Source organism: Bombus fervidus, chromosome 3, assembly GCF_041682495.2.
Source record: "Bombus fervidus isolate BK054 chromosome 3, iyBomFerv1, whole genome shotgun sequence".
NCBI classification, from domain to species: domain Eukaryota; kingdom Metazoa; phylum Arthropoda; class Insecta; order Hymenoptera; family Apidae; genus Bombus; species Bombus fervidus.
In genome coordinates, this window is record NC_091519.1 from 12,559,963 (window position 1) to 12,586,919 (window position 26,957).

The following is a 26,957-nucleotide window of genomic DNA, read 5'->3' on the forward strand; positions in this document are numbered from 1 at the left end:
CTTAAAATTGCGAAACGGCAGTGGCAGCGGCATTTCATTTAAGCCAGCCATTGTCAAGAAAGGAAACGAAGGAAAAATTCAATGTTCGACGTACCTACACTTCGTGGAATCGTACATCTCCTATTTTTTATTCCACTTCTCTTTCTCTCTCTTTTTCTGACTCTCTCTCTCTCTTTCTCTCTCTCTCTCTCTCTCTCTCTGTCAGATCGCATAACTTCTGTAAAATTTACTGGCGCGCAGTGCCGTACTACCCGTCACGATTTACCTGCATTTTTATCGCGCTGTACACTTTACGCGCGCGCACGCATGTGCTCGCTTTGAGAGCGTAACGAGGAGAATCTGAATGAGAAAGCGAGAGGGTAAAAGAGAGCTGTCGGTTGCACGAGGTCGTAAGTATTTTCGTATACACCATCTGCGAGTGGTTTGCATGCATACGCGAACGTGCTTGTATGCACAGATGCACAGAGTGTTCGTATTTTCTCTGTTTAGAATTTTTTCGTACAAGCGGCAGGTATAGAATAAAAGACGAAGGCAGACGGAGAAAATGTTCCGGTGGGAATGGGGATAATTTATATTGCTTTTTAAAATGTACGATTCTATTGGAACAGAGAGGTAGACAAGTTGAAATAAAAGGATCGTATTGTCTGATAGATCGTCGCTTTCTTTTTAGGTAACTCGTTTTTTGAAAAATTGCAGGATTTAAAGAGGATGACGTCTGTTTGAAGAAGTTTGAATATAATTTTTGTCCAAGGGATTAGTCCAAGTGTAATGTATGGATTTTGGGAAACTATCTCTGAGGATCTTAACTGTTCGATGAATTATCCCGAATTGTATTTCCTTGACGGCTAGACGTCACATTTTTATCATTTTTTAGCTACTGTGAATATTAAGCTTAATTTTATGTATTAGATACAAAGAAACAACTCGAAACGTAGGGAAACACAATTTCAGTTCAACAAGATCTGAATTTATTGATTTCAAATACTCGTACAATTTTTCTTCTTTGCGCGATATCTACAATCAATTTTTGTAACAAGTATGTTTGTAGTGAAATTTTGCAACTTGCAGATAGTAACGGAGAAACTGATATAAATGTTTAATTATAAAATTCTTACTTATCTGCTTCGTATCTTTTTTTTTTTTTTTTTTTTTTTATCGTGGGGAAATCCTCATGGACACTCGGCGCTGCGTAGCAACGACCGTGTAGTGTCGGACTCCTACCGACTAAAACCCCACGGTGGTCATCCCGACGTTCGGAGGTGCACCCGGGGTCTCTTGCGAATCACTACCGAGTGCAGCCTCGTCGTCTATCTCCCTGCCGTTGTAGTTGTCTAGGGAGGCATCCCGGCTTGAGTTGGGAAGCTAGGGGGAACCACTCCTCCTAGCGCCACGTCCCCTAATCTGGCGCACCCGGGGCAGCGACGGCGGCGCCGCGCCCCTGCGTCGTACGGAGCCCCTGCGACGTTGATGCGATGATCTACTGGGATCGGCTCTTCTCTTCCGGTCCCTCTCTGCCCGCTCCTTTCTCTGCATAACCTCCTCGCAGTAGGCGCGGACAGCGTTAAACTCCCGGGGCCCTCGGAGCATGGCCTCAACGACCGCTTCCGGAGCCAACCTCTCGCCGATGTCGAGCTGCAGGACGCGCCGCGGTTCCGCCCACGCTGGACAGAACTCCAGCGTGTGCTGTGCCGTGTCCTCCTCTTCCCCGCAGTGGTGACAGGTGGACGTCGCCTCCCGCCCGATCTTCAGCAGGTACTCACCGAAGACCCCGTGTCCGGCGAGCATCTGTGTCGTCCTGAAGGTGAGCGGAACCCCGCCTTGATCTCTCCAAGCCTCCCAATTGGGAAGCACGGCGCGGACGGCTCGGTGTGGCCGCCTGGCGTCCTCATCTGCTTCGTATCTGATGTTGAAAGTTTCTACTTGTTACGTGGTACTCGGATCTACTTCTTAAGAGTATACTATAGTATCTAAAGAAATCGTAATTCGAAGGAAGTTTATACAAATTCGCGTTTGTAACGAAACAAACTCGTGTTCATAGCTAAAAACACTGACAATTTTGCATTTTTCTAATTTTTGTTTTTTCATGAAAGAAATTAATAGTAACTAATTAATAGTAATACGAACACCTTGTAAATGCACATAGATGAACGTACGACGCAACGGATGAAAATTAAAAAAAAAAGAAAGAAGAGAAGAAGAGTGGAGGAAAAGAGACACGAGGAAATCGTAAAATACTTCCATCTGGTAGATGGAGAAACAAAAATCGACCCAAGAGCCTCTTGAAACGCTGAAAGAAAACCAGAATTTTTCCCAACTTGTTAGTGACACACGTTTAACAAACATACTTATGCGCGTCGAATCGTATTATTGCCTTTGCTTCTTTCTGCATTTAATTAAGACTTATACGTAACTCAGCCTTTCCAATCCAACGTAGTTGAAATAGTTAGTAAATAACGTGGTTAATAAAGTTGCATTAATTAATTAGTAACGCAACTTTTTTATTTTTACGTAGAACAATGTTTTTGTTATTTAACGAATAGTCGTGGTCTGTAAAATTATTTTTTTGCAAATTCATTATGCCTTAGTCTTTGTTTACAATATTTTGTTAAAGTTAGGAACGTTATAGAAATACCTTACGATGATTGAAAGAAGTGGCGTAGTATTATCTTCGATTCTAATATTACGTATTTAGAATGAAATATAATTAAATAATTTTTTATTATTCTAATGAAATAATATATAGCTCTGTTAGTAATTTTACTTTATTTTTTATTTCAGGTAAGATACGAATATTATCAACATTAATACGAAAGTAAAACAGAAAAGCTCTGGGTAAGTGCTTCAGCGCATATCGCACAAATTTCACAAACGTATATAAATTATAATAATTTCAAGATATGAATATCAATGGACTATGTATCTCCCGAACATCTTAATTGCAATAATTCTACTTGGAGAATATTAATTACAAATAATTCTACGCAAGCAGCTATAAATAATAACGCGAAGTACTTAGGGTAAAAGGCCACGAGTGGCGTAATAATTGATTAAACATCGATTAATTTTGAATTACGCTTAGCTAAAATAGAGTACGAATTGGCAGCTGCTAAACCAGCTCCGGATCGTTCCGCTTTAACACAATTGAAATTTCGATAACGATGCACGGCCAGTCATAAATTATAATTAACCATCAATAAACCCATCACTGTGTATGTGCTTTAATCAAAGACGCGCATTTGTAATTAGACTTCAATTCGTTGGAAATTTATTTGCCTTTTAACGAGAAGGAATTGCTCACGAAATCGAGAATTTGAACATTTTCGTGCAAGAATGCCCGGAATAATTCTTTATAATATTTATGATATTATAATATTTTTAATATTTAGTAAGTGATACTGGCTCCTTTCTAGTTTCTCTGGACTATAACCTTTCAATTGTATTCGCAAATATATCGTGGCTATTCATACTTATTATGAATAGTATTCAAACCCTGTGAAGCGAACCTTGGATATTGGATTTGATTCAAGTTGATCACTAATCCATCATTGAATACGATACTGACCTATTTTATGTTTCACGTGAATTTAATGGATGATGGATAAAATAAGGGATCGTGAATTATTTTCATTCTGTCAACTCGATTATTCGCACGAAGTTTAGTTAAAATCATTAATGAATTTGATCGATCCGTCTATCAGGAGGATTTGGATCGACTCAAAGAAAAATACTAACCAACCAATTAAACGCTTAGCAAACTAGATTCGACTGACCGGCTGATCGGATCGAGCAATGGAAATAATGGGTTAATTGCCAAATTGGTTGACCAGTTCATTATGCGAGATTAAATTCTCTCGATGAGACCAGATCTATGCAAACTGGATAAGGGAACGCGTAGTTCTGGAACGTGAACGTAGCGAACAATGAAATTGATCTATTGTTTTACGTAGAGTTTATTCCTTAAGAGAAAATATATTAAATGAACTGTTCATTTTATGGAATCTAACATTTATGTAATTGTTTGTGATTAATTTCCTTCTCTTTTGCTAATGAATATACAACAACTTAAAAGTAAAACAAATTTCCAATATTGCTACTCTCACAATTATTTCTTTGCATTAAATAGGAGACTTTGACAAATTTCTGTCATTGATCTAACATATACAAAACGATTTTTATCGGAAAAACGTCGTTCAAAATAAAATTCGATAAAATCAGTCTCCTATTGCAATCTATTTTCATAAACAATAAAATCATCAAATTCCATCAAAATCGTCAGTCAAGAACTCTCATTATCCTAAGTAGCTTGACAAAAATCCAAACGTTAATCCCTAGCGAAAGAATCTGTTTCGCGACTCATCGTTCTGTTAGTTCACCAGATGACGCAATGTTTCGTCAAGCGTTTGATCCCACGTCGATCGATAGACCGACGAACCTGGCCCTTCGTTTCGCATAATCTTCGGCGGCTTTAATATTTTATTAAAGAGCATCCTTCATTAAAACGGGCCGGAGCCAAGCCGCTGCCGTGATTCTCTCGTATCGGCTAAACATCCGGCTCCTGTCGGTTCCGGTCGCGTGCTTCGAAATCCTCATTTTATCTCGCGTTTCGTGCAGCTAATATCGCGTCAAAGAGCATCGTTGCATCCATAATGTTCATGAGCTCTTGCCGCGGTCCAAGGTAACGAGGCCGTGGCACGTTAACGAGCCGTCAGAAGGCGATTCAGGTTCGGTGAGAATCGACCAACACAGTTGGAAAAAACACGCGATTGAAACACGATGAACGTTCCGATCGAATATCCGACCTACGCGTCAAACTTTTTCGTAATACCCGTGCGTCCACTGATCTGATTTCTACATGTTACCGAACTCTGTATTTTGCTTTCCCACTTTATGTATGTCCAATTCGTTAAACTCGCCGCTTTTTAATGGACCTTTTAAATAGAGACTATTCTGAATGGCACTATATACGATGACTCCTACAAACATTTTCAGCAAATTCAATGCAATCGCTTATTGTTGCTCTGTGCCAGTGTCTATAAAACTATAAGATCCGCATAAACATCCGCAGTTTAGTTGTTAATACGTGAATGTGTGAACGAATTTATTGAAGAAGATGAGACAATTTTTAATTCTACCGAAGCTCTATAATATCTTTACCATAATTTACCATATAATTCAATTATCTACAATAATACTTTGAAATTACTAAGCAATGTTCCTAACGAATCAAATAATCGTATGGATTCGAAAGACTTTTTAAAATAAAAGTTCCAGCTTGGTTCTATAAAATTTAAACACTTTTCGTTATTTCAAGATGTATAAATAAATTTCCAATATCGACCATTCAAGCGTATGATTATCATGGATCTATAAGTATACGTTACATTTATTAACAAAAAGTATTTATCGATAGCGAAATTCGGCGTCGATAGCGATACGGTGGGCGAAGCTCAAATTTCCTGAAATTTAGTTTACGTTTCACTCGAATGTCACAAACGATCGGTTAATTGTGTTGTCAATCGGCTAACAAGTCGGTGCATTTCTAACGGCCTTTGAAATTGCGCGATTCCGCCGTTGTTTCGCGAGTGCACGATGCCATCGAAACCCATTTTGGCAATTGTCAACGTGCCATCGCGCGAAATGAAATCGTTATCCCCAGGGGCTCGAAGGTGCGGAAATTTAAAACTCGACTCTGGGTGCTGGTGCGCCCCTAATTTTCTAACTTGATTACTTTGTCCGCCTGTACGCCACCGTGTCCTAGACAATTTTTTAATCTGCTAATGAATAGGATATCGTATCGGAAGAATTTACGAGCTCAATTTAATTCGCAGTGTAAAATGCAAGGGTTGAACACCATTTAGGACGATTTGTATAATTTGAATCGTAATGGAACGAAAAGTTGATTTAATTTTTGTATATGGAGCATTGCGTCGTTGCATTCGATTCAAATTCTCCTATGTTCATGCAAAATGTAATTCCATTATGAAACTGCAAATGAAAATTCATGTATTTCGGTAACATTCGCGAATCGTTAATACAAATAGTCTAAGATCGAAACATTTACATATTTTTTTAATATCACAGTAAATTATTTATACGAGTGTTATTTTACAAACGATACGTACTTATTTTAATATATCCTAAGTAATAAATTAGTATTTACAGAAGAGATTTGCATTTTGAAAAATTTTTAGTAGAAATTAAAATTTGTTTAAAAGTGAAGAGATCAAAATCCTGAAATATTCCTAAATTCTGCGATATGGAAAAGCAGAGATTTTACGTAATTTACTTAAAAATATGCCTGGAGATACGTTGATTATGGTTACATACGTAACGTATCGTGAATGTTGTGCGTAATGTGGAAATCGAGAGCAAACGTTTCATGCTTCGTGCAAAACTGCGCTAATTGGTCACCTTATTGTTAAAAATACCAGATTTCTATTATGCAGGCATTGAAACGTTTCAATGAACTCATTTTTATCTGGTTATACAAATCGAGTTAAAATAGATTATGATAAACATATAAAAATTTAAAAATTAAGATAAATTAGATTTCATGAAATTGAAACAGATTATAAAAGATGCACATTTCCGTTCGAGAAATTAAGCCACTTTTGAATTTTTAAAACGTCACCGTCTACAAAAATTTCACTTGATCTACTTTGTGCTACTTCTGAATCTACATACGTAGCTTTACTTTAGCCTGTTTTTCTACGCAAATAACGATATCGTTATAAATCAAAATATGAAAAATTTCCCTGTGTATAAATTAAATCATAGAATTTTATGTATTTTCACGCATTTAGGATTATTAAAGATATAAATTAACAAGAAGGGAGTAAAATGACCATCATCACAGAATTTAATTGTTCCGATCTTGCAAAATAAATATTCCGCTTCAATAATTTCCCGACTAATACCGAAACTCTAACTACAGATTCAGCTAAGTAATTCAAGCACAGTTTAGAACCGATCCTTTAGTTGGTTCTGTTATATCAACATCTGTCCGTAAACGTGAAGTCCATTAACAATTCCATGTACATATGCACGTTCTGAGTATATACCGGGACACATTTTGCATGTCAACATCTGGGTTGTTACTTACATGCAATGATGATGAATGATACACGAAACGTCTTCGTTGACGAACACGGCCGTGATCGAAGATTCAACTGTTAATTATAAGAAATAGTTAGAATAGAACCTTAATTACCAGAACACTGACTAGCAAAGCACTCGATTATGGAAACATTGTTTAATGGAAAATTTGGAATTTGGAATTTGGATGGAAGAAAGAAGAAGAGAAAGTGAAAGAAACTATTACTAATATTATTTAAAGATCTTTACTCCTGTTTAATACACATTAATACTTATAAAACAATTTAAAATAGATTCTCTTCTAAAAATAAGATTATTCGATTATGCGAAAATCTGATGTCTTAATTAATTTGAATAATCAACTTTTATCGTGTGAACTTATTTATGCTACCTTTAAACTAGGTCTTTCATGTTTGATGAATTTTTCAGTGGATGACGTTATAAAAAAATAATTCTTGAAAAAGTGTGAAAAAATACATTAATGATAACTAAGCTAAGATTATCAGACAATTTTTGACAAATAATTTTTGTTCCAATATACTATGTAGGAAATAGTATAAATCAAAATACTACAGTGTTATGTTCGAGTTAGCTCGATGACGAAAGATCCATGTTTGCACAATAATAGTCAAGTATCCTATAGTAACTTTCTTCTATTCGTTAAGTACTCACAGTAAGTTTATCTTTTCAATTGTTCTCTCTACATATACTTTTCACATACTTTATGAAAATTTATGGGCCTCTTCCGAAACAAAGATGAAAGAAATCATCTCAGAACACTTTTAGCAGTAGATGGGATTTTAAAACGGTATAGTCTCGTGATATTACGTAACATTACAAATCGTATGAAAGGAGCTATAAACTACAAACATTATACTGTTTCGTGATTAGTACTCACGTGTTGGCTTACATACGTTAAAACTAGAACACTAGTTGTTAACAAAGTGAAATATTGGTTACTAACACCATTCGAACTCTAACAAATTCGCAACCGTGTTTGCGCTAATTTTCGTAGTTGCTGCGCTATTAACTTGTAATACCAGTTCGTTATGGGTCTATCAAACATTTCTGTTCGAGGTATTAATGCGTCTGAATAACTCTCGTGAAAGTCATTTAGCAATTACTCAGCTCTGGGTTTATAAATTCATGAAAACAAGGCACTCTAATAATGATAGTAATTAATCCTGTCGAATGCAAATCCAATGGTCTTTTGTGTGAGAATAACGTGTAACTTTTATATTACCTTAATTAAATTCTATCATTTTCATGATTTTCATAATTAGAAGTAATTTCAATCTTCATATGAAGCTTACGGAACGAAAACATAAATAATCATATATATACATATATATCATATTTTACAGAGGAACAGTTTCAGGATTCAATATATTGCCAATCAATTTTAGATTGCCGATTTCCTCCTTTTTATTTGATTTTATTAAACGTATATGCATATCTTTGCCACTGTCCTGAACATTTCAGAAATTTTGATCGTTGTAAAATTATTTCATCGATATGCTGCGAAACTTTACAGATCTGTCAGTTGCTTTTAAAAGGTTTGCGTCTTTCAGTTAAGCATATCAAAATACTCTTTCGCCTATTAAATAGCATCAGAATTAGAATTCATACTGATTGCGTTTATATGAATCTAAAAATTTCAATTTACTTAAACCACATTTAACGAGTCGTAATGGAGAAAAAATATTTTCCACTCTCTTCGAACGTCAGTCTACCAAAAGCAATTGTCATGCTTTTCTCCTCTTCCTACCGAAAATAAAAAAAAAAAGAAAAAAGATAAAAACATACCGCCTAGATATATGCTACTATCCAGTCTGCTGTCGGAATATTCTGCTACTATCATCGTGTTAGTGAGACCTCATTGCGCGTTACTCCTTCTCTCTCAGTCTTTTATTCTGTTTGTATCTAGCCACCACTTTACTTATCTTTATATTTCCCAGCGTGTTGCGCCTGTATCCATTTCTCTCGCCCTCTGCCACTTTGTATCGCGCCTTGTTTCTCACTTCTCGAGCCTTCAAACGGTTACACGATACGGAAGAATTGTTTGCAGCTTGTTTCTTGGTTCGTTGCAACCTCTTCTCCGGGAGAGATGGAAGTTTACAGGTTGGCACAAGTGATTTCGTTGATTTTTATTGATTCCATGATTCAACGAGACAATTTAGTATGATTTTTTTTTTTTTTTTTACTTATATCCATCCACAAAATTCTTCCTACGTCTTACAGAAGGTAACTTTTACACTGAATATTAAACATTATAAAACTCCTTTTAAAATTCTTTTATTACTTTCAAATCTATTTTCTAATTTAGTATTTTTAATCGAATAAATAACTTGGTCATCTTATCGTTTAAATTATCCATATATAAACAAGGCAAAAATAAAAGTAATACAAATTTTGTTCCATTCTTCATAATTTGAATAAAATCCTATAAAAGTATTTAGTTTCTACAGATATACACACTCGGATATAACACGCTAATACAATATCACTTATAGTACGCTTGTAAAACTCACTATATATCATCAGTTAAAAGCTTCCAATACTAATTTCTCGATCATCGCTGGCAACCACGGTTTTGGATGTAAATGCAATATAGCGAAGCTGGTAGGAGCAATGGCGAGTGTAACTGGTCCGGTAAATTTACTAAACAAGTTGCTACATAATATATTTATCGACGAAGGCATAACCGCTGAGGCTGCATACGTTAAGTAAGTTGCAGCACAGCGAACGTCAGTTGTTCAATTAACATGCTCCTCCCGCAATCGGACTTGAAGTTCCCGCGAAAGTTTATGCAAAGCATTAGTTGCACGTAGTTGTTGATAGACCTTTAAGCGTAATGTCTACCAATTGTCGAGCAGTTCCCTGTAAACTTAGTTCGATCCTTTGTTACACGCTGGAATAGTCTCTTGTTAGTGGCAAGCTACATTTCGTTCATCTTTGCATCAAATTAATGCTGAACCTTGTGCTGTTCAAACTCTAAAAACTAGATCCAACTAAATATCTGTAAAAAATGGTTATTATTCATATTATATGTTGTTCAACTTTAATTCTCTGCTGACGCAGAATATATTGACAATTATGAAGTATAAAGAATTTTTATGTTACAATTTCTCTCTGATTTTAACAAACAAGAAGACTTTAAACGTTCGAAGAAGAACCTTGGTATAAAATTGAAACGAAAAATCATGCCTGTTCCAATTTCAAACTTCTTACTAATAGAGGAACATAATATTGCTTCGGAAATAAGCCGAAAGATATAGTAAAATTAAATTCTTACTTATACGATCGCATTCTATTTTAAAATTCGCTACTTATTATCGTCATAATTCACGTAAGTAGTCTCAAGTTGTTACGATCTCGAAATATGTATTTGTAGATTGTATATGGATTATAATTTCATAGCAATTAATGCACAAGTTTTTAAATCGTTTGATACTAGCGTGCTACACGAATAACTAACGAACCAGAATGTAAATAACAATGCGTGGAATCGATTTACGCCAAACGTAAAATACTAATGAGCCACGGCTACCAGAAATGAAAAGTTTTATTCGAACGTTACAAACTTCAACTTCAATTTTCGATATTATCGTACCGTTTCTACTAACAAAAGGAACGACCGTACTCGTCCACTGCAGTGCTATATACATTAGCGACAAGAGAAACTTCATTTCAAAGTACACTATCCCATACTGACTCTAAAACTTGGACCATCAATTCGTGAAACGAATTTTATCGAGCAACTTACATCGTTGCGTCTATCGATTCTAGTTTATGGACCGAACTCGAACGCGACTTAAGAAACGAAAAACGTCTTGCAGTTACACTTGAGATAACGTTTACCTCGTTCGTATTTATCAGACAAGTTCCAACGTTTTACTCATAATTTGTCCCCTTAACGAGCTAACGTTGAGAGTCACTCAACGCGAGATTTCGTTGTCGGAGGTCTGGTCAAGTATCACTCGACTCGGAGCTTATCGTGCCTCATTATCAGTTGACAGTAGAAGTAAGCAGACTTTCGTGCAATTCGGACTATTAATGGAGCTTGAAAAAGTAAATTCCGCAACGATCAAAAGCGATGTCCCGAGAGAGGAATAACGATACGCCTTTTGGGACGTTGATTACGTAAGAAGCATTGTTAAAACGAAATTACGAAATACAGGATGCAGGGAATCTCGGCAATCGCGGTGCAATCAGCGATAAAGTGATGTTACTTGAGAAAAGAAGTGGAAAATACAAAATAAAATTTGCTCGTATGACGCTTCGTTTCTGGGGAAATAGAGTTTGTAACTTTGTCAAGTAAATAAACAAATCTCTTTTGATGTAACTAGACCGTGGATGTTTATGTAAATTCGTACTTTCATCGGAATGATAAAAGAAAGGAAACCTAAATAGAAACCTGTATCATTTACTGAATGTTACAATGTATGCTCTTTACCTTGGATATTTTACATATCTCTTCATATTACGTGTATTCTGTACATTTTTGTAGCTTGAAATTTTTCATAGATGCATAAACATTCGTAGTCTGGATATGATACTTAATTATAACTCTTTAACAATAAACAAATAAATCTCTTTTGGAATAAACTTTAGAACGATTCCTCTCAATTTTATTTTCATAACATCTAATTAATATCTGTCTCTCTTGTTGCTGTCATCTTCAGATGAAGCATTTTCAGATTGATAACAAATACCCTGAACTATGTTTAATCTGAAACGCTTGAAATCAAATGAAATATCCAACACCGACGTATACTTGAACCTGGTTAATTATCGATTGAATATGAGCAAACAATCAGCAGGAGATTGTTCTGTTATTTCCTGTTTTTACACAACTAAGTGATTTGTTAGAAGCAGCAATGAATATATAGTATATAATCATTGATTGAAGGTAAAACAGTACTCGTACGATCAAAGATAAAGAATTATAATTAATTACGTTATCTCCATTTATAAGTAAATTCTCTGGCTATAAAGAATTATATCAATAATAATCGTATCTGTTCGCGAATTTCGTTTTTCATACACATCAATAACATTACGTTGAGTAATGTTAGTTAATAATTTTTGTTCAATAATTTTATCTTTATTCGCGTCACTTTAGAGAGACTAGCAAAAAGGGAAATTGTCAAACGTTGCAATCGTTGATCAATTCATGCGACCATGTTCCGTGTTTCGAATTCGGTAACAGTACAGCTACGGCTGACCAATATCGGTCGTGATCACTTGCGCGCCGTCTGCGTGACTGACAGGCTCGCCACCGACAACTCTACTGCCAGTAGATAGACCAAGGTAGAGGTAGACGTTGAGTTAAATGGACAGGTAAACGGATGAGTAAATACAGACAGAAGTAGACGAATAGATAGCTGGAGAGATTGAAATAAATGGAAACAATGGATGGTTAGACGGAGAGAGTGGGAGTTGATGAACATATGAATATTATTAAACAAAGATATTAATGTTTGATAGCGAAAAGACTAAAATATAACTATAAATAATGATTATATTGAAAAGGTTGAAAAATTAGTTTGCTTAAAATTATTATAATATCTGGTTTAATAATATTTTTAAATTATTTATAAATATTTGCTTAAAAATTGAACAGCTTCCTGGAAAGCAATCGAAAGAAATAAGTTTTAGTTATAATTTTGACAAATTAGCTACGTATAAATTGATAATGATTCTTAAAGAGCTCTCTGTCATTTTTATATTTACGATAAAAATGTAAATTTCGATATACATAATTTAATTATATTTAATTAACAAATAGATTCAGCTCTCTTTTAGAGAGTTCATTGGCTGTAATTTTTGATATACGAACACAAATTTTTAATTGCAATCAAAGCAAATTATTTTAAAGTTAAAATGGTATAATAAATAAAGTATAATAGAGTGCTAGATATTTTACGATATAATTTTACGATAGAATTATAATCTCCTAATTTCTTTTTAATATCTTTTTCAAGTATATTCTCATCATCGAAAAATTATATATGCTAAGTCGTATCAATGTCTACACTATTTGCCTTATCCATATACAATTTTATACAGGTATAAAAATCGGTCACTAGCGGCAGTAATATTTCTAAATAAAATTTCTATATATTATACTAGTAAGTGCTCATACATATAATTTACAGACAAATGTTATAGTCTCATAAAATTTAACTGTAAATCATAAACTTAGGAAGAAATTTTTGGTACATGTTGTATACTACCAAAGTAAAGTTATAGCTTATGGTTTATAGAACTTAAAACAGCTATACATTTATGAACATCTATTTAATTTTATGGTAACTTAATGATACGTATGTTGTATATAGCGAAGTTGAAAGGTAAACGTAAAAGAAATACGTATTTGATACAAAAACATGAAAGATTTCTTGTGAATCACTTTGCATTGTAAAATGTCACGTTTATTCTCTCGTGTAAACTCAGAATATCTGTTGTTTGACAACATTCAACTTTTTTTTTTAATATTCATGTCGAGAAAAATAGCTTTACAAATATTGAATTAGGTTTAAGCTATTAATATCAAATTAAAAAAAAAAACGCATTCTTACGTTTTCCAAATTAGCTATTTAAAAAAAAAGACAAAAGTATGAAACCTCAGCCTTCGTATTATAACATGAATTTTCTTTGTAGGATATATTTCTTTTTGATCAAATTGGAACACGTTCCAACCTAGTGTTCTAATTTTGAATTATAAAATTATATTTTAGATTCCTAAGCGAATATATCTCTTCGAAATGGCACCCAACGTTAAAAATTTAGCGCTAAATTGGATTTTTAATACAAAATTTCCTACGTCTCGCGTTCCTGCTATTGTACAATACGGAATTCCAACGATTTCTGAATTTTCACGCGCTAAAAAGACCGTGTAACGTCGTGCACAATGGAGGTGGAAGAAGACTGAAAGGCCCGTTGGGTCAAACGAGCCACACGTCGCTAGACTATCCCGTTATCGTTCCCGCTGTCCAATTATTACATTGTAAATGGCGCGATGAAACCTCGACAGTCGCGTTTCACCGAAACTGTCGCTGGGGGAACGCGCGTGCACGCTTCCATTCTGCCAGCTACGGCCGAAATATCGTTCTCTGCCGATAAGCCAGTGTCACGCACCCACACACAACTTTCTCGGCCCATACACGGACCCAGAAAGGTTATTCGTGATCACAGAGAACATATTGGTCGCGCTAACATATGCGATGGTCTGTTTAACACGATTTTGATAGTTCGATTAATTCCTATGATTTTGTTGATACATGTATGATAATAAAAAATCTGGATTTCGTGAACAAGATTTTAGATTTGAAGATTTCGCGTCGAGATTTGTAATCAAATATCGCAGATTTCTAACTGTTAAATTAACCAGGAGATTCATGTACATAACAGAAGTTTGCAAGTTTTTTGATGCGATAAATTTGCATAATTTATTAAGCTTATTGTTTATACGATTAATGATAAACGAAATCCTTTCACTGAACATTGCTTACGAATCACCTATCATGCTTGAAATACTATAAACTCTATGTACTCTGTGACGAATACCAACGATAATTAATACAATTTTATTAAACTATCGAAAAATGATTGATGTTTTTCAAAAATTCATCTGGTAATTTATTTAAGAACAAACAAAAAGTAGATAATGGTTAAAAATTGATAATACTTCTGTACGAAGAAAAATGCAACATACGAATATAATATTTTTCGTCTAATATTTCTATCATTCCTTTTCTTTTTTTTTTTCTTTTTTTTTAACCATAAACTCGTGATTATTACTAGGTATGCGTCGTATCCATCATTGACTAACAACGATCAACTACATAGTCACATAAAAGATCCAAACTTAGTTGCGTATTAAGTTGCACGACCTCTATACAAAGTATCCATCAAATTCTCCATTAAACCCTCTCAATTAAATCGAACCACCCAGTATAAGGTGGCACACCATCGGTGTTACATTACACAGTGGTTTGATATTTGCATCGCCGGCTGTTGCGTCGATGCTATCTTCGGAGGTCAAAATGCTCTTCACCCTTGTCTGCCTCGTCTACCCTCAACGTAACGTTCGCCCACAGCCCCGATATTTATACGCGTTTCTGCTCGTCCCACCTGTATAATAAATGTAGCCCAGTTCGTACGTGGTCAGGCTGGAATACGCGTGGCCATCATGCTGGAAAGTACGCCGGATTCCGGCAAAAATGGTGGTTTGCGAGCTAGCCCGGTCGTTCACCGGTTATAAAGTGCACACTGGCCTACCAGCCGGCCTGCGTTTGTGTTTGTCTATGTACAGTTCGGAACAAAAATAAGTGGACAGATAGTGGAAGTAGATATCAATGAAACTTAATCGAAATAGTATTATATATGAATACAAAATAATGCAGAAGGATCTCCACGATTGTTACTCTCCGTGACGACAAAAATTTGTTTTTCTTGATTTTCTTTGAAAAATGGAATACACACTGAATTGTTGAGAAATATTAAAAAAGAAAAAAGAAAAAAACAGAAGAATACTGATACGTATACCGTCACTGAAACGCTCCCTTCCGCTCGATACATGTGTCGGCTTCGCAATGAACGTGTGAAATTTTGTTTATTTTCTATCCTTATGATACATAGATTATTTAGTAAATAATCCTAGTGAACATTTAAATTTGTGCGCGAGCTAGCCCCGTTTAATGGAGATCTTCATTTATACTTATTTCCATTATCCGTCCGCTTATTTTTGTCTCTGACTGTATGTGCACGTATTCCTGTGTATGCACGTGTACGCGTGTGTTTACGATAGTTGTCGCGTACAGGGATTTCGTAGTTTGTTGGTCGCTATTACTGTCGTGCGACGCGCTGGAATTATTGCGCTTATTGCGTGGTGCACGTGCACACGTGCTCGTGTTGGCGCGCGAGCGCAGCTCGGACACGTGAATAACGCGTGTGGTGAAAGATAACTTTTGTGGGCGTACTTGGGAATAAAATGGCTCGTGTAAATGTTACGTGGCTTCGAGAGGTCCGTGCTGTGCACCAGCAGGCTATTGGTCGACGAGAAATTGTTCTACACTAGCCACGCCACTACCGTTGCGTCTCCGTTCTCTCATATTGTTACACGAAATTGCTTTCTTCCCCACGCGTTGCGTTCTCTTTGTCTTTGGATACCGTTTGTACGATGTCGAAGCTTCCCTTCTTTTACTGCTATGTACATTTGTTTTCTGCGAAATTTGTTATAGGATTTTTCGGACGCTTGGCTTTACCCTCGTACCATAAACACTACCTTCGAGGAGCTATTTTGATGTAAATAAGCAATTTGAATACATTTTATGTCGAAACTAGTAATACGGTGTATGGGTTATATGAAGTAGCTAACTACTTCATAGTTTCACTCATTAGAAGACTATCGGTCGAAAATCTCGGACGAAGATGGGAATTTAAAACAGTCTTGAAATTCTTCGCAGGTTTTTGTAATTCAGGATGATTGTCCGCCGACGAAAATTTTAAATTATGCGATTCTTCTTTCGTGTTAACTTCAAGCACTCTTTTCATGCATCTCTTATACTTGAAAGTTAATTATTCGATTACTGCCTACTTGCATACTTACTTGCAGAATATCTATTGCACACGCTTGTATAGATTTATTGTATAAATTCACATATAGTAAATAATTTGTACACAATACACGATAACAATAATCGATGAGTTTCACACGCGTTGCATATTTTGATAAAAAGTTGCTAAACCTTTGGTTTTCGATGTGGATTAAATTGGCGTGAACTGTTCACAAGAGTTAAAGAGTCGCTATCAAACTGATCCGTCAAATAAAAATTGCTATATATCGTTACTGTTTTTCCACGAAAATCCCCAAAATAACTCGTTCCCAGATATTTCCAACAAACAATGCTCATCGAATTCACGCCTACCTTTTACCACGCTCTCGATACTTTTTAACGAGACTTGTCGTTGGTCCGATTAACGCGGGCTCGCTTTCCATCAACGAAAACAAACATGCAAACGGAGCACGCGTTTTTCTCTCGAACAACTCTAAAACGAAGTGAAAGAAAGAAAGAGAAAAACAAAAGGGGAGAAGGAAGAAAAAAAGAGAATGACAAAGAGAAACTCGCGATACATACACTTGGAGGATTTATTTTAAGGTCGCGTCTGTTTTATTTCGGTCACGCGTTTCTAGGTCAATTCTTTTCTAATCGATCCGACGGTGATTCGCGTTCGAGATAGCATGCATGCATGCAGGTGATTCAATGGCCAGAGCACGGTTGCTACGATCTCTCTCTCTCTCTCTCTCTCTACCACGTCGTTACGTAACTCGCCAGATCTGTCGCTGTTTATATCATAATCGTACGTTTATGCCGCTTTATGCAGCCTATCTTTCGGCCCCGCTCGACCGTTCCAATCGGATTTATAACGTCGATATACGGCCGTACCGCCCCGAAGAATTTCCTTTCGAGCCCCGCTGATTTAAGCACGCGACCGGCAGAACGTATAGCGCCGATAAATTGGCGATTCGAAATTTATACAGTCCGAGTCATATCGTCGATTCCAGGAACCGATCTCATCCGTGCCTGCCCTTTCACATTGGCTCACGAAGGTATTTGAACAGCTATATACGCCCTTTATGAATATATAACGTTGCGTGTGTTATAAATGTTGAACATTAAAAAATCGAATTACCATGTCAATAGATAGAGTTTTATATGTCGACTGAAAAGAAATTAACGTGTTTAGTTAACGAAACTCACTTCAGACTGTTATTTATCGTTTACAATAGAAATATTTATTGATAAAAATATTATATTATTAAACATGTTATTAAAAAGATGGAAGAAAGGTGATTTGTAATGGATATTTTACTTCAATCTAGCATGGTAGCGATTATGGTATCGTTGCTCGATAATTTAACAGAATATGCACAACTTTCCTAAATTCTGTCAATTTTGTTTCTGTACACAAAGCTTATTTAATTTATGCCAAATCGGATTATTTAATCCGCAACAGTACAGCTACGCGTAATTATCGCGAAGCATGGATTGCATTCATTTGCATGTTTGCTTGAACATTACATTTTAGCATTTGGTCGAAAATTATTGTTCTCTACGTACGTGTAAATGGCGCATAAGAATGTTAATTTACGACTCCGCTATATCGTTGCGCGAACTACACTTTAGTAAACGCTACATTACCTTGGAATTTGGCATAAGCATTTTCGAATCTTTTATATGCTTCAAAACATTCTCAATAGCTCGGCAATTGAGCAGGCGACACGAAACTTCTTGAAAAAAACATCAAACGCATCGTCGTCGTATCTTTACGGCTGTCTCTGCCAAACAAGCTTCTCGACGCACGAAAATCTAAAAGTAGGCCAGCCACGTGAAACAGGAAAAATGACTTTCTCGTCGCTAGATCGATATATACTACACCCTCGTTTAGAAGTATTGGAACATGTACGAAAATCGAAGCAAACGTGAAGAATCATTAAGAAATTATCAAGACACTTAAGAGTCGTTATCTTTTTTTAAACGTTCCACTATGGAGGATTAATACATAATATTTAAGATTTTAACAATAATCTCATCAACTTGAGAAAAAGGATCCCTCAGAACAATAAAATAATTAAGCCACGCCTATACCAGCTTCACAAAAGAACAGGGGGTATCAGTGATTTATTTCTTAATTTAGTTTTAAGCTTCTGTCGTATCGTTCGTCCAAATCAACTTCCATTTATTTGTATTTGAAATTAAAGGAATATTTATTGCAATATCGATGTTAGAATCTTGGATAAAATAACTACTTTCCCACATCTTAATAAATATCTATAATAAATATCAATATATAATTATTTTTCAAACGAATGAAACAAAAGTTAAAAGAAAAATTAAAATGGTATTAAAATTTGTTAATGCGAAGATAACCGCTTTGGCAGTTTAAGAAAACACACATCGACAAAAATTAGAGAGCGTCGATTACTATAAAGGTTTACTATAAATTAACTTGATAAATCGATGGCGGTAAGTTCGAAACACACGAGCTTCGTCAGAATCTTTCAGCAGAATTGGTTTATACGTGTGTAGTAAAAAGATAGAAATGTAAATCGGCAAACGAGACATATCGGAAACACGATTGACAATGGTTCCCGCAAGCATCATAACCTCACGAAAGATTCACCGCGTAATCTCTAGCAATCGAACGTGAAACGAACATGGCCGATGACAAAAGCCCGAACGTTGCGACAGCCCTAAACCAGCCTAGTTTCGGCCAATCCATATTTGTTCGGGAAATCCGCACCTGGCTCGTGCTCAGCGGCCGTGGAATCGCATCGCAGCCAGGATGCAGCAGCAACCATGGCCGCCATGCAACCGCACTATAGTCATCAGACCTGTCGGATTAACGTTAGCGTTATTTATGAACGTGCTTGGTCCTTTTGAATAATATTTTGTGGCTCTGTTAGCCTTCAAGCACTTGACCACGCTGTTAGGAGATTTCCCGCAGCTTTTCAAATCGACGCGACATCGTACATCTGAAAATACTAGGAAACAGACGAGGCATTAAACATGGAATAGTCATTAAATCGTCGATACGCCAGAAGTCGATCTAATTGAATTCATTTGACGGATTAATATCTAATGGACGAGACGATTTGTCGTTGCACCGTGTTGAAGGGAAACAGGCAGTCGGCTAGCATTTTAATTAAAATAAAAATGACGAATTCTTGGAGTTTTAGAAATTTTAAGATTATTCCTTTTAGTTAATCTCTGTTTCATTCATTTTTCTGGTTCCGATATTACTCTTGATACTATCAAATTATTAACTCAATATCGCGACTCGTATATATTTATTACGCTGATTGTTCAATCAAGAAGTAAAAGTATCGGTGCACTATGATATTTATTATACCATTTACGTACCAATTTACTAGATCGCATTGTTTAGTGGTACATTCGTACAATTTAAAAGTCGTAAAATTAGATACTCTAATAATAAAACATGTAGAACCTGATAAAAAAAGGCGCTTCGTTAAGAAGCGAGAGTACATACCAATATCTTTTCGTAGCCACTGTAAATAATTTCAATTTTTTGTTCTCTTACTCCAGTCGAAATCTTGAACGGGTTAAAACGAAGCCTCTAAAAATCGAATCGCGTATACCCTTAAAATTCTTTCGAATTTCACGACCATTCTTCCAATGCATTGACTCATAATATTAGCGAAACAATAGCGAGGGGCGTGGTGACCGCGGGCGACACCCGGTGTATAGGGTCTAACACCTGGCACGGACGCACATACATAAACCACGGACACATGTATACGTATCATTACGCAATTCGTAATAAGGTATTGACACAGGGGCAAAATACATAATCTGGCTGGCACGAACTTAGCTCGAGCGCAGCCGGATATCCAGCGCGCGAGTCAATATTTGCGAACATCATGGAATTTCTCGTAGTGCGCCACCGTATAGAAGCTGGCCGCCCAATAGCTACGTGAGTGCGCACTCACTTTGTCGGGTGTACATATCACGATGCGAACGATGTCCTGTGAACTGTGTAAGACGATCAGGCTGGGATTTAACCGACTGCGTTTCCAGGGATGCTGGGATAGATTGATCGGATTGATGCCGCTTTGTCCGTATCAGGATCGAAACCCCCATACCTATTCCCCTTGCTACGCGATCGTGATACGCTCGAATTCGATTCGAGGCGGCTTTAATCGGGCTCCTGCTACTCCACGACCGGCCAGCAATGCTTTTTCGCCGTTGTTTATCACGCACGTGGCGTGTTAATGGCGTATCATTGTTTAAACGTTCGATTTTCACGGGAACAACCGAGAGAGTTCCGGCTACCTAGCCCCTTCCCCACACCCTCGACGATGTTGAATCTTTCGAAGGAGATTGAACGGCGATTTTTTTTTTTTTTTTTTTTTTTTGCCTCGCTACGTTTCGTCGTCGATGCCGTGGTTAATGTTGCTTTTTCGTCGTAGAGAGACTGGCCTGATTTTACTAGGACGTACACGTCCTGAACGTTACAGGAATGTAGTCGGGAATGTAGTGATAGGGATGATATGATGTCTTTCGTAGATATACATGACAGAAAGGGATTACGGGTTTTGGAATTGGAAGACTGCAATTGTTTTTTGGGTTGATATCTGGATTTTTGGTGGTATCTGTAGGTGGATATAGAATATATGTATTTCTTTTTACTTGGTTTATATTGTGAATTGCTTGGATCGTTTTTCAATAATTTCTAGAATGTTATTAGACACGGCAAAATTATTTTTAAAATTACGTTATACTATGTTTTATTGAACTGTGTGGAGTTAACTGTACTTTTCATTTGGCTGTAGAGCGTGTTTGTTATAATTCGTCTTAGCAAAATAAATATCCGACTTATACGTGTTCGATGCAATGTTTTATAAAGCAGCAAACGTTATGTCGAGTAATAAGCTCGTCCGTCTTTCTTTAAGAGAATTTACTTTGGCAGTGAATTATTTAATTTTCAGTATTTCAGATTTCATTCAGAATTTTATATGTATGGGATCTGAAACGTACGCTGTATAATATTTACGCGTTCACGTCGCTGCCACAGGTAAGCTGCAACATTAATGTTGCTGGTAACTAAAAATTTCTATCGTAGGAAGTCATCAGGGCATGAGCTCTACTATCTATGTCAAGATTTCTATTATTACACTCGCGTAACCTCTGACCGCTCACGTAATGTGAGTGTCAGCCTATTGGTATTCATAGATAGCGATGCAGCTGTTTACGTAGCATCGTTTATTTCAAAGCAACGCTCGACGTTATCACAGCGATATCAAAAACGACGATAAATTGACCATGAAATTGGCGATTCTATCATTACGGTATAATATGGTACCTGCGGATTTCCTGTTAATGGAGTGAATGGCCACGATAGATTATTCGCGTGTACACAGGTTCACTTACGATAGTGTCTCGTATTTAGTTGTGCTCTTTTGTTTTCTAATTATAATTATAATATTTATGTGTCTGTGTTTAAACGACACATAAGCACTTTAGAAATTTATTTTATACAAAACAGCTCATATAACAGAGGCAATTTTATGTTAAATATAGGAACACGTGTAGTTTTACCTGTAAGAGCTATTAATTTGATTGCTGATATATAATACTACTATAATATACTAATATACTATATAATACTACTAATATAAACTTAAAATAGTTGAGTACTCTTCCTCGAAGTATAATTAGCAACCTTATCTCAGATACGATGGTCGTAGCATATTTCTTAATTAGCCTGTCTATATCTTTCGTACTATATTCAGGAATTTCTAGTTTTTGTATCCATTAGTTCATTGCATACAACACAGCATACACGGCAAATTTCATAAAACAATATTAAATACATTTTATGTAATTTTGTTTGAAAAATGTAGCTCCATTCTTGTTAATAAATATGTGTCTTGTATGTATGTTACATACGTATACGAATAATTCGTAAGTAATGATTATTATTATTTCAATTTCCAAACAGGAAATTTTATGAAAAAAGTGTACCTTCGCGCTTTAAATAAAAAAGTGACAAAATTACAAATTAAATCCTGTACAAATTAAAAAGTGACAAAATTATGAGCATAAAAATTCTATTCGATTCTTCCAATCTCTTTTCGTCTCTCCTCAAAGCAGAGAAAATCGTGCATTAAGACATCCCGTTACCTTCGTTATCTTTCCACCTCACTGCTCGATGTTTTAAACTTCATCAAAATCCGCTCGCAAGTTTACGGATCCTAATCCCGGAGTCGTGCATGGAATTCGCGAATTTCCTTATCGACAAACAGCGCATGTATAATTATATACGTATAACTCGAGTTACATACGAACGATTTGCGCGTCTCGTGGCTGCAAACGTTTATTTTTTTCCCTTTCTTTGTAATCGTGAGCGGCGTTAACGTGATCGCGAGGAATTCTCATCGACACGGTCTCATCGATATGCCGAGGAGGCAATCGTTTCTCCTTTCGATCAATCGTTTGAAATTACGCTGATTTTTTCACGCCTACTCTCTTCAGTTAGCAGGAAATGCGTATTTTCGAGGCTTGCAGCGACACGCGCGTGCACAGACTCGCTCAAATACTTTGCAAGCGATCGATAAACACACGGCCGTACCGGGTCACTTGAGTACTTACTCGGCTGTGCCTGTGTGGTCAGCAAGGTCAGGGACGAATTAAGGAGATGCAGAGAACAGGCCGCAGAGTCGTCGATTTTTCTGGCAGAAAGAAAATCTCGCTGGAAACAAAGCGATGCGAATTACATTTTCGCTCAGAGGTTTTACGATCTTTTATTAGACTGTTATTATTAGACCGCGAATAAAAACGACAATCACGGTCTTGCAAATTGTAGTTTCTATTGTTCGATGACGTAGGCAAATTCCTTTTATTACGAGAATAAATACATTTTAGCAAAAAGTCTTCATTAGTTTCATCGAAATATAAAAGTTTCATTTCTCCACGCTGTTTACGATTATTCGATTATTCGACTTTCTTATTGATAGTTTCTTTTAATATTTTTTCCTGCACGAACACTACAGCCGTACAAACTTCAGAACGACATTGAAAAGCAATTTTCACGCTGTTTCAATTCATCCTTTTCATTCCATATTCATCGAACATGTATTACGAGGACAGATGTATATTTCGCATCTCGAGTTCCAATCTACATGACTTAGATCTCTCATTGCGTCTTCTAAACACATTGGTCATAATATATCGTATCGCACTTTCTATCTAATTTTTAAAACACGGAGAATATGTTCTTATTCTCCGTACCGTAGTTTGCCGCAGCGAATTCCACCGCCCGTCCCCATTAGTCTCCAAAAATACCAGGGAACGTGTCTCTGCCCAAAGAAATATGGCGATACTTGGCTGCGCGAGGAATTAAAGCAGCATTAATTTTCCTTCTCGGGAGACGCAACACGAGTGCATCCATAAAATAATCCCAGGAAGCCGGGAATACCGTGGTGGCGCAAAAAGGCAGCTGTTCTTTGCCGGCCAGTGCCCCTCTAAAAACAGTCGTTACACGGATACCGCGTTACACCGTGGACGTCTCGACTCTGCAGTTGCCTTGCCTCGGTAACGAAGGGAAGACCGATGTAAATTGCGTCAAGTCATCGCGGTTTTACCTTCTTTCTCCGATTCTGTTTCTGGATGCAGTCGCGATGCAAAAAAAGGGGGGTCCTGGAAGGCCCTTAAGTAAAGAGAAACATTAATCTAAGCGAGGGTTCCGCGTGGAAGCCGGCTCGAGGGTGAACGCGGAGGGTGTCAGCTGTGAGTGACGCACCTTCAGCTATCCCCTTCCGCAGCCATTTCTGTCAACCCCCTTCAACACTTTGCGCCCCTGTACCGGCGATGTACGATCTCGAAATACGGCTCCACCCCATTTTTTCGCGACTCCTTCTCTCCCGCCGGGAATTTGCCGCCCTTTAAAAAAACGCCGGGTAGACGCAGAACGAAGGGAGGCGGGAAGAAGGCTTTTTTTCCGCCCTTTCTGCGACGGTGACACATTCCTTCGAATTTTCCAGCGAGATGCAGGGCCAACGCTTCGTTTTCCTCGTGATCGATTTTCTGCCTATGTCACCGACCCTTTTGTAGTCCTCAGCTATTTTTCTAGCGGCTTTAAAGCCACCGATTTGAGAAAGAAACGCGCCTATGAGAGAACCGTGCATTGGTTATACGCGGGATTGGGCAAGTTCGTTACTAAAATAGCAGAGGGTTGATCGGGCTAAGAATAAAGCAGACAGACAGAACGTTCGTTTGATTTCACGCGGAGCTAAATGGTTGATATTCTTCTAACGATTATTGAACGTTTAATTATCGAGGCTTTCATTAAAATCCCTTGTATTTTCTATTATTATCTCGAGAATGTACCATTATTCTGTATCGGTGTAAGTACCAACGATACACTTTAGTATTTGTATCTGTTGTCAAAGCAAGTACCTAATCATCGCGATTATAATTTCGTTTGAGTTATCTTACAATTACAACGGTAATGCGTTTCAAGATATGTATCTAACTTTAAACTAAGTCCTAATTGAACATTAAATCTGATATTATATTTTCTTTACGGAATAAAACTCTCACATGAATAACCTTTCCATCTTTTTAACAATTCTAGCAGCGATTGTGTGCACGTTCTCAGTCGTACGTAGCACGCAATGGTCTGTCACAAGGATCTGATACCATTAACTAATTCGCACAGAACATGCTACAAAAATTTGCTTTACCTACCGAGCAAGGGGAAAGGAAACAGAATGACATCTCTTTTTCCAGAAGTCATTCGTCTATTTTAGCGTGTTGCGGGAATTTCAATCGTGATTCTTGCTAACGTTTTAATCACTCATTTTCTTCGTGCATTTTTATTTATTCATATTATTATAGTATCCTCGTATTATGGGTCGTTCTATTCGTCTTGACCTCAGCTGTTATTTCACGACGATAAAAATATTTATTTCCATTGAAAGGGACTCCGATGAGCTTGAAATCTGGACCAAAATTACATTGAGAAGAATTGTTCGAACATCGTAATATTTGTTCCTTCGAATAAAATAATCCTTTCCTCTGACATGTTTCTCTGTCATAAAAAATTTTAGGTAGAACACCCTATATACACATGGACGATAACAATTTTCATTCAAATATTACATTAGAAATGGCATAGAAATCTTATAAAATTCCGCACGAGAAAGATCAAACTCTGCGTTCAAAGGATTCGAGCATGCAGAGATCGCAAGTTGCAGGGAATATGAAACAAATAAGCACAAAATCCCAGTTCGAATCACAACTATACGAATGTCGATGCCACGTGTTTGATGGTATCAATAAAACGGCGATGCAAAAGATCGTGGCGAGCAAAACGGAATATTTCCATGATGAATTCATCATTGGAGTCAAAGAATGTAGCTGTTGTAGTGATATTGAAATGCACGTGTCAGAAGTGCGATCGACACACTGCTGCAGTACACGGCAAAATATTTCAATATCGCGATTGCGTGTGCACCGAATGCGTCATTAAATTGCCTCGCCGCTCTTTATTAAACGAATACCATTGTTCCACCTTCAGCGATTGCGTTTGCCCTGAACCTGGTCGATTTGTTTCTGGCCTGGTCCTTGTCTCTCGCCTTAACTGTACGCGTTCTAACCTTTCATTTTTCTTTCCTTTTCTAGGTAAGTACCGCACATGACCGTCTTCCCCGAGTGAAGGCTCACGTTGACGTCATTCTCGCGGTGAGTAACTAGATTTCGCCGCCGAAACGAGGACCTTCTCGGACAATTTGATCGTGTCCCGATGACGGGACACGTTCTTCCTACACAGATAGAGCAACGTGCACGATGAGATAACAGGTGATGCGCGCCGGTGAAAATAACCGACGAAGCTGTTCTCGTCCTCGACGGTAATCAGGATGCCCTCGTTTCGAAGTCCTTGAGATGGATGGTGTTCGTTTTACGGCCACCAACCGTACAACTCCGGTTATTTTAATTCGTCGTGTAATCGCCCGTGCAACAAGCGAGAAGCATCACGGCGATCTGACGTCGCGCGATGATAACGTGAAAATGACGTGCTGCCTGTTATCACGAAACAAGGATTCCGGTGTGTGAGAAAGGTAAGGAGAAGGAAGTAGAATTTTGTTAAAGCGGTGATTATTTTCTGTCTAGAGAATCAAGCGATCTGTGAACCACGTGTGACACGTACGAATGATCCTTTTATAATAATTGTCAATAAATATTGAATTAGTAGATGTATTTCTTTATTCTATTAATATTATCTGTGTTTCTGGCGTTGATTGATACACGATTCTTGTCAGTATACTT

General features: G+C 37.0%; 1 protein-coding gene across 1 annotated transcript in view; it reads left to right on the top strand.

The window, feature by feature from the left end:
- Window positions 1–26,331, top strand: part of LOC139998493 (E3 ubiquitin-protein ligase MIB1-like) — a 442,477-nt gene extending 416,146 nt beyond the window's left edge. The window contains exon 10 of the mRNA XM_072023073.1: window positions 26,313–26,331. Within this exon, the coding sequence (XP_071879174.1) occupies window positions 26,313–26,316 (4 nt within the window). The 3' untranslated portion in view covers window positions 26,317–26,331. The remainder of the gene's footprint in view (window positions 1–26,312) is intronic.
- The last annotated feature ends 626 nt before the right edge of the window (window positions 26,332–26,957 follow it).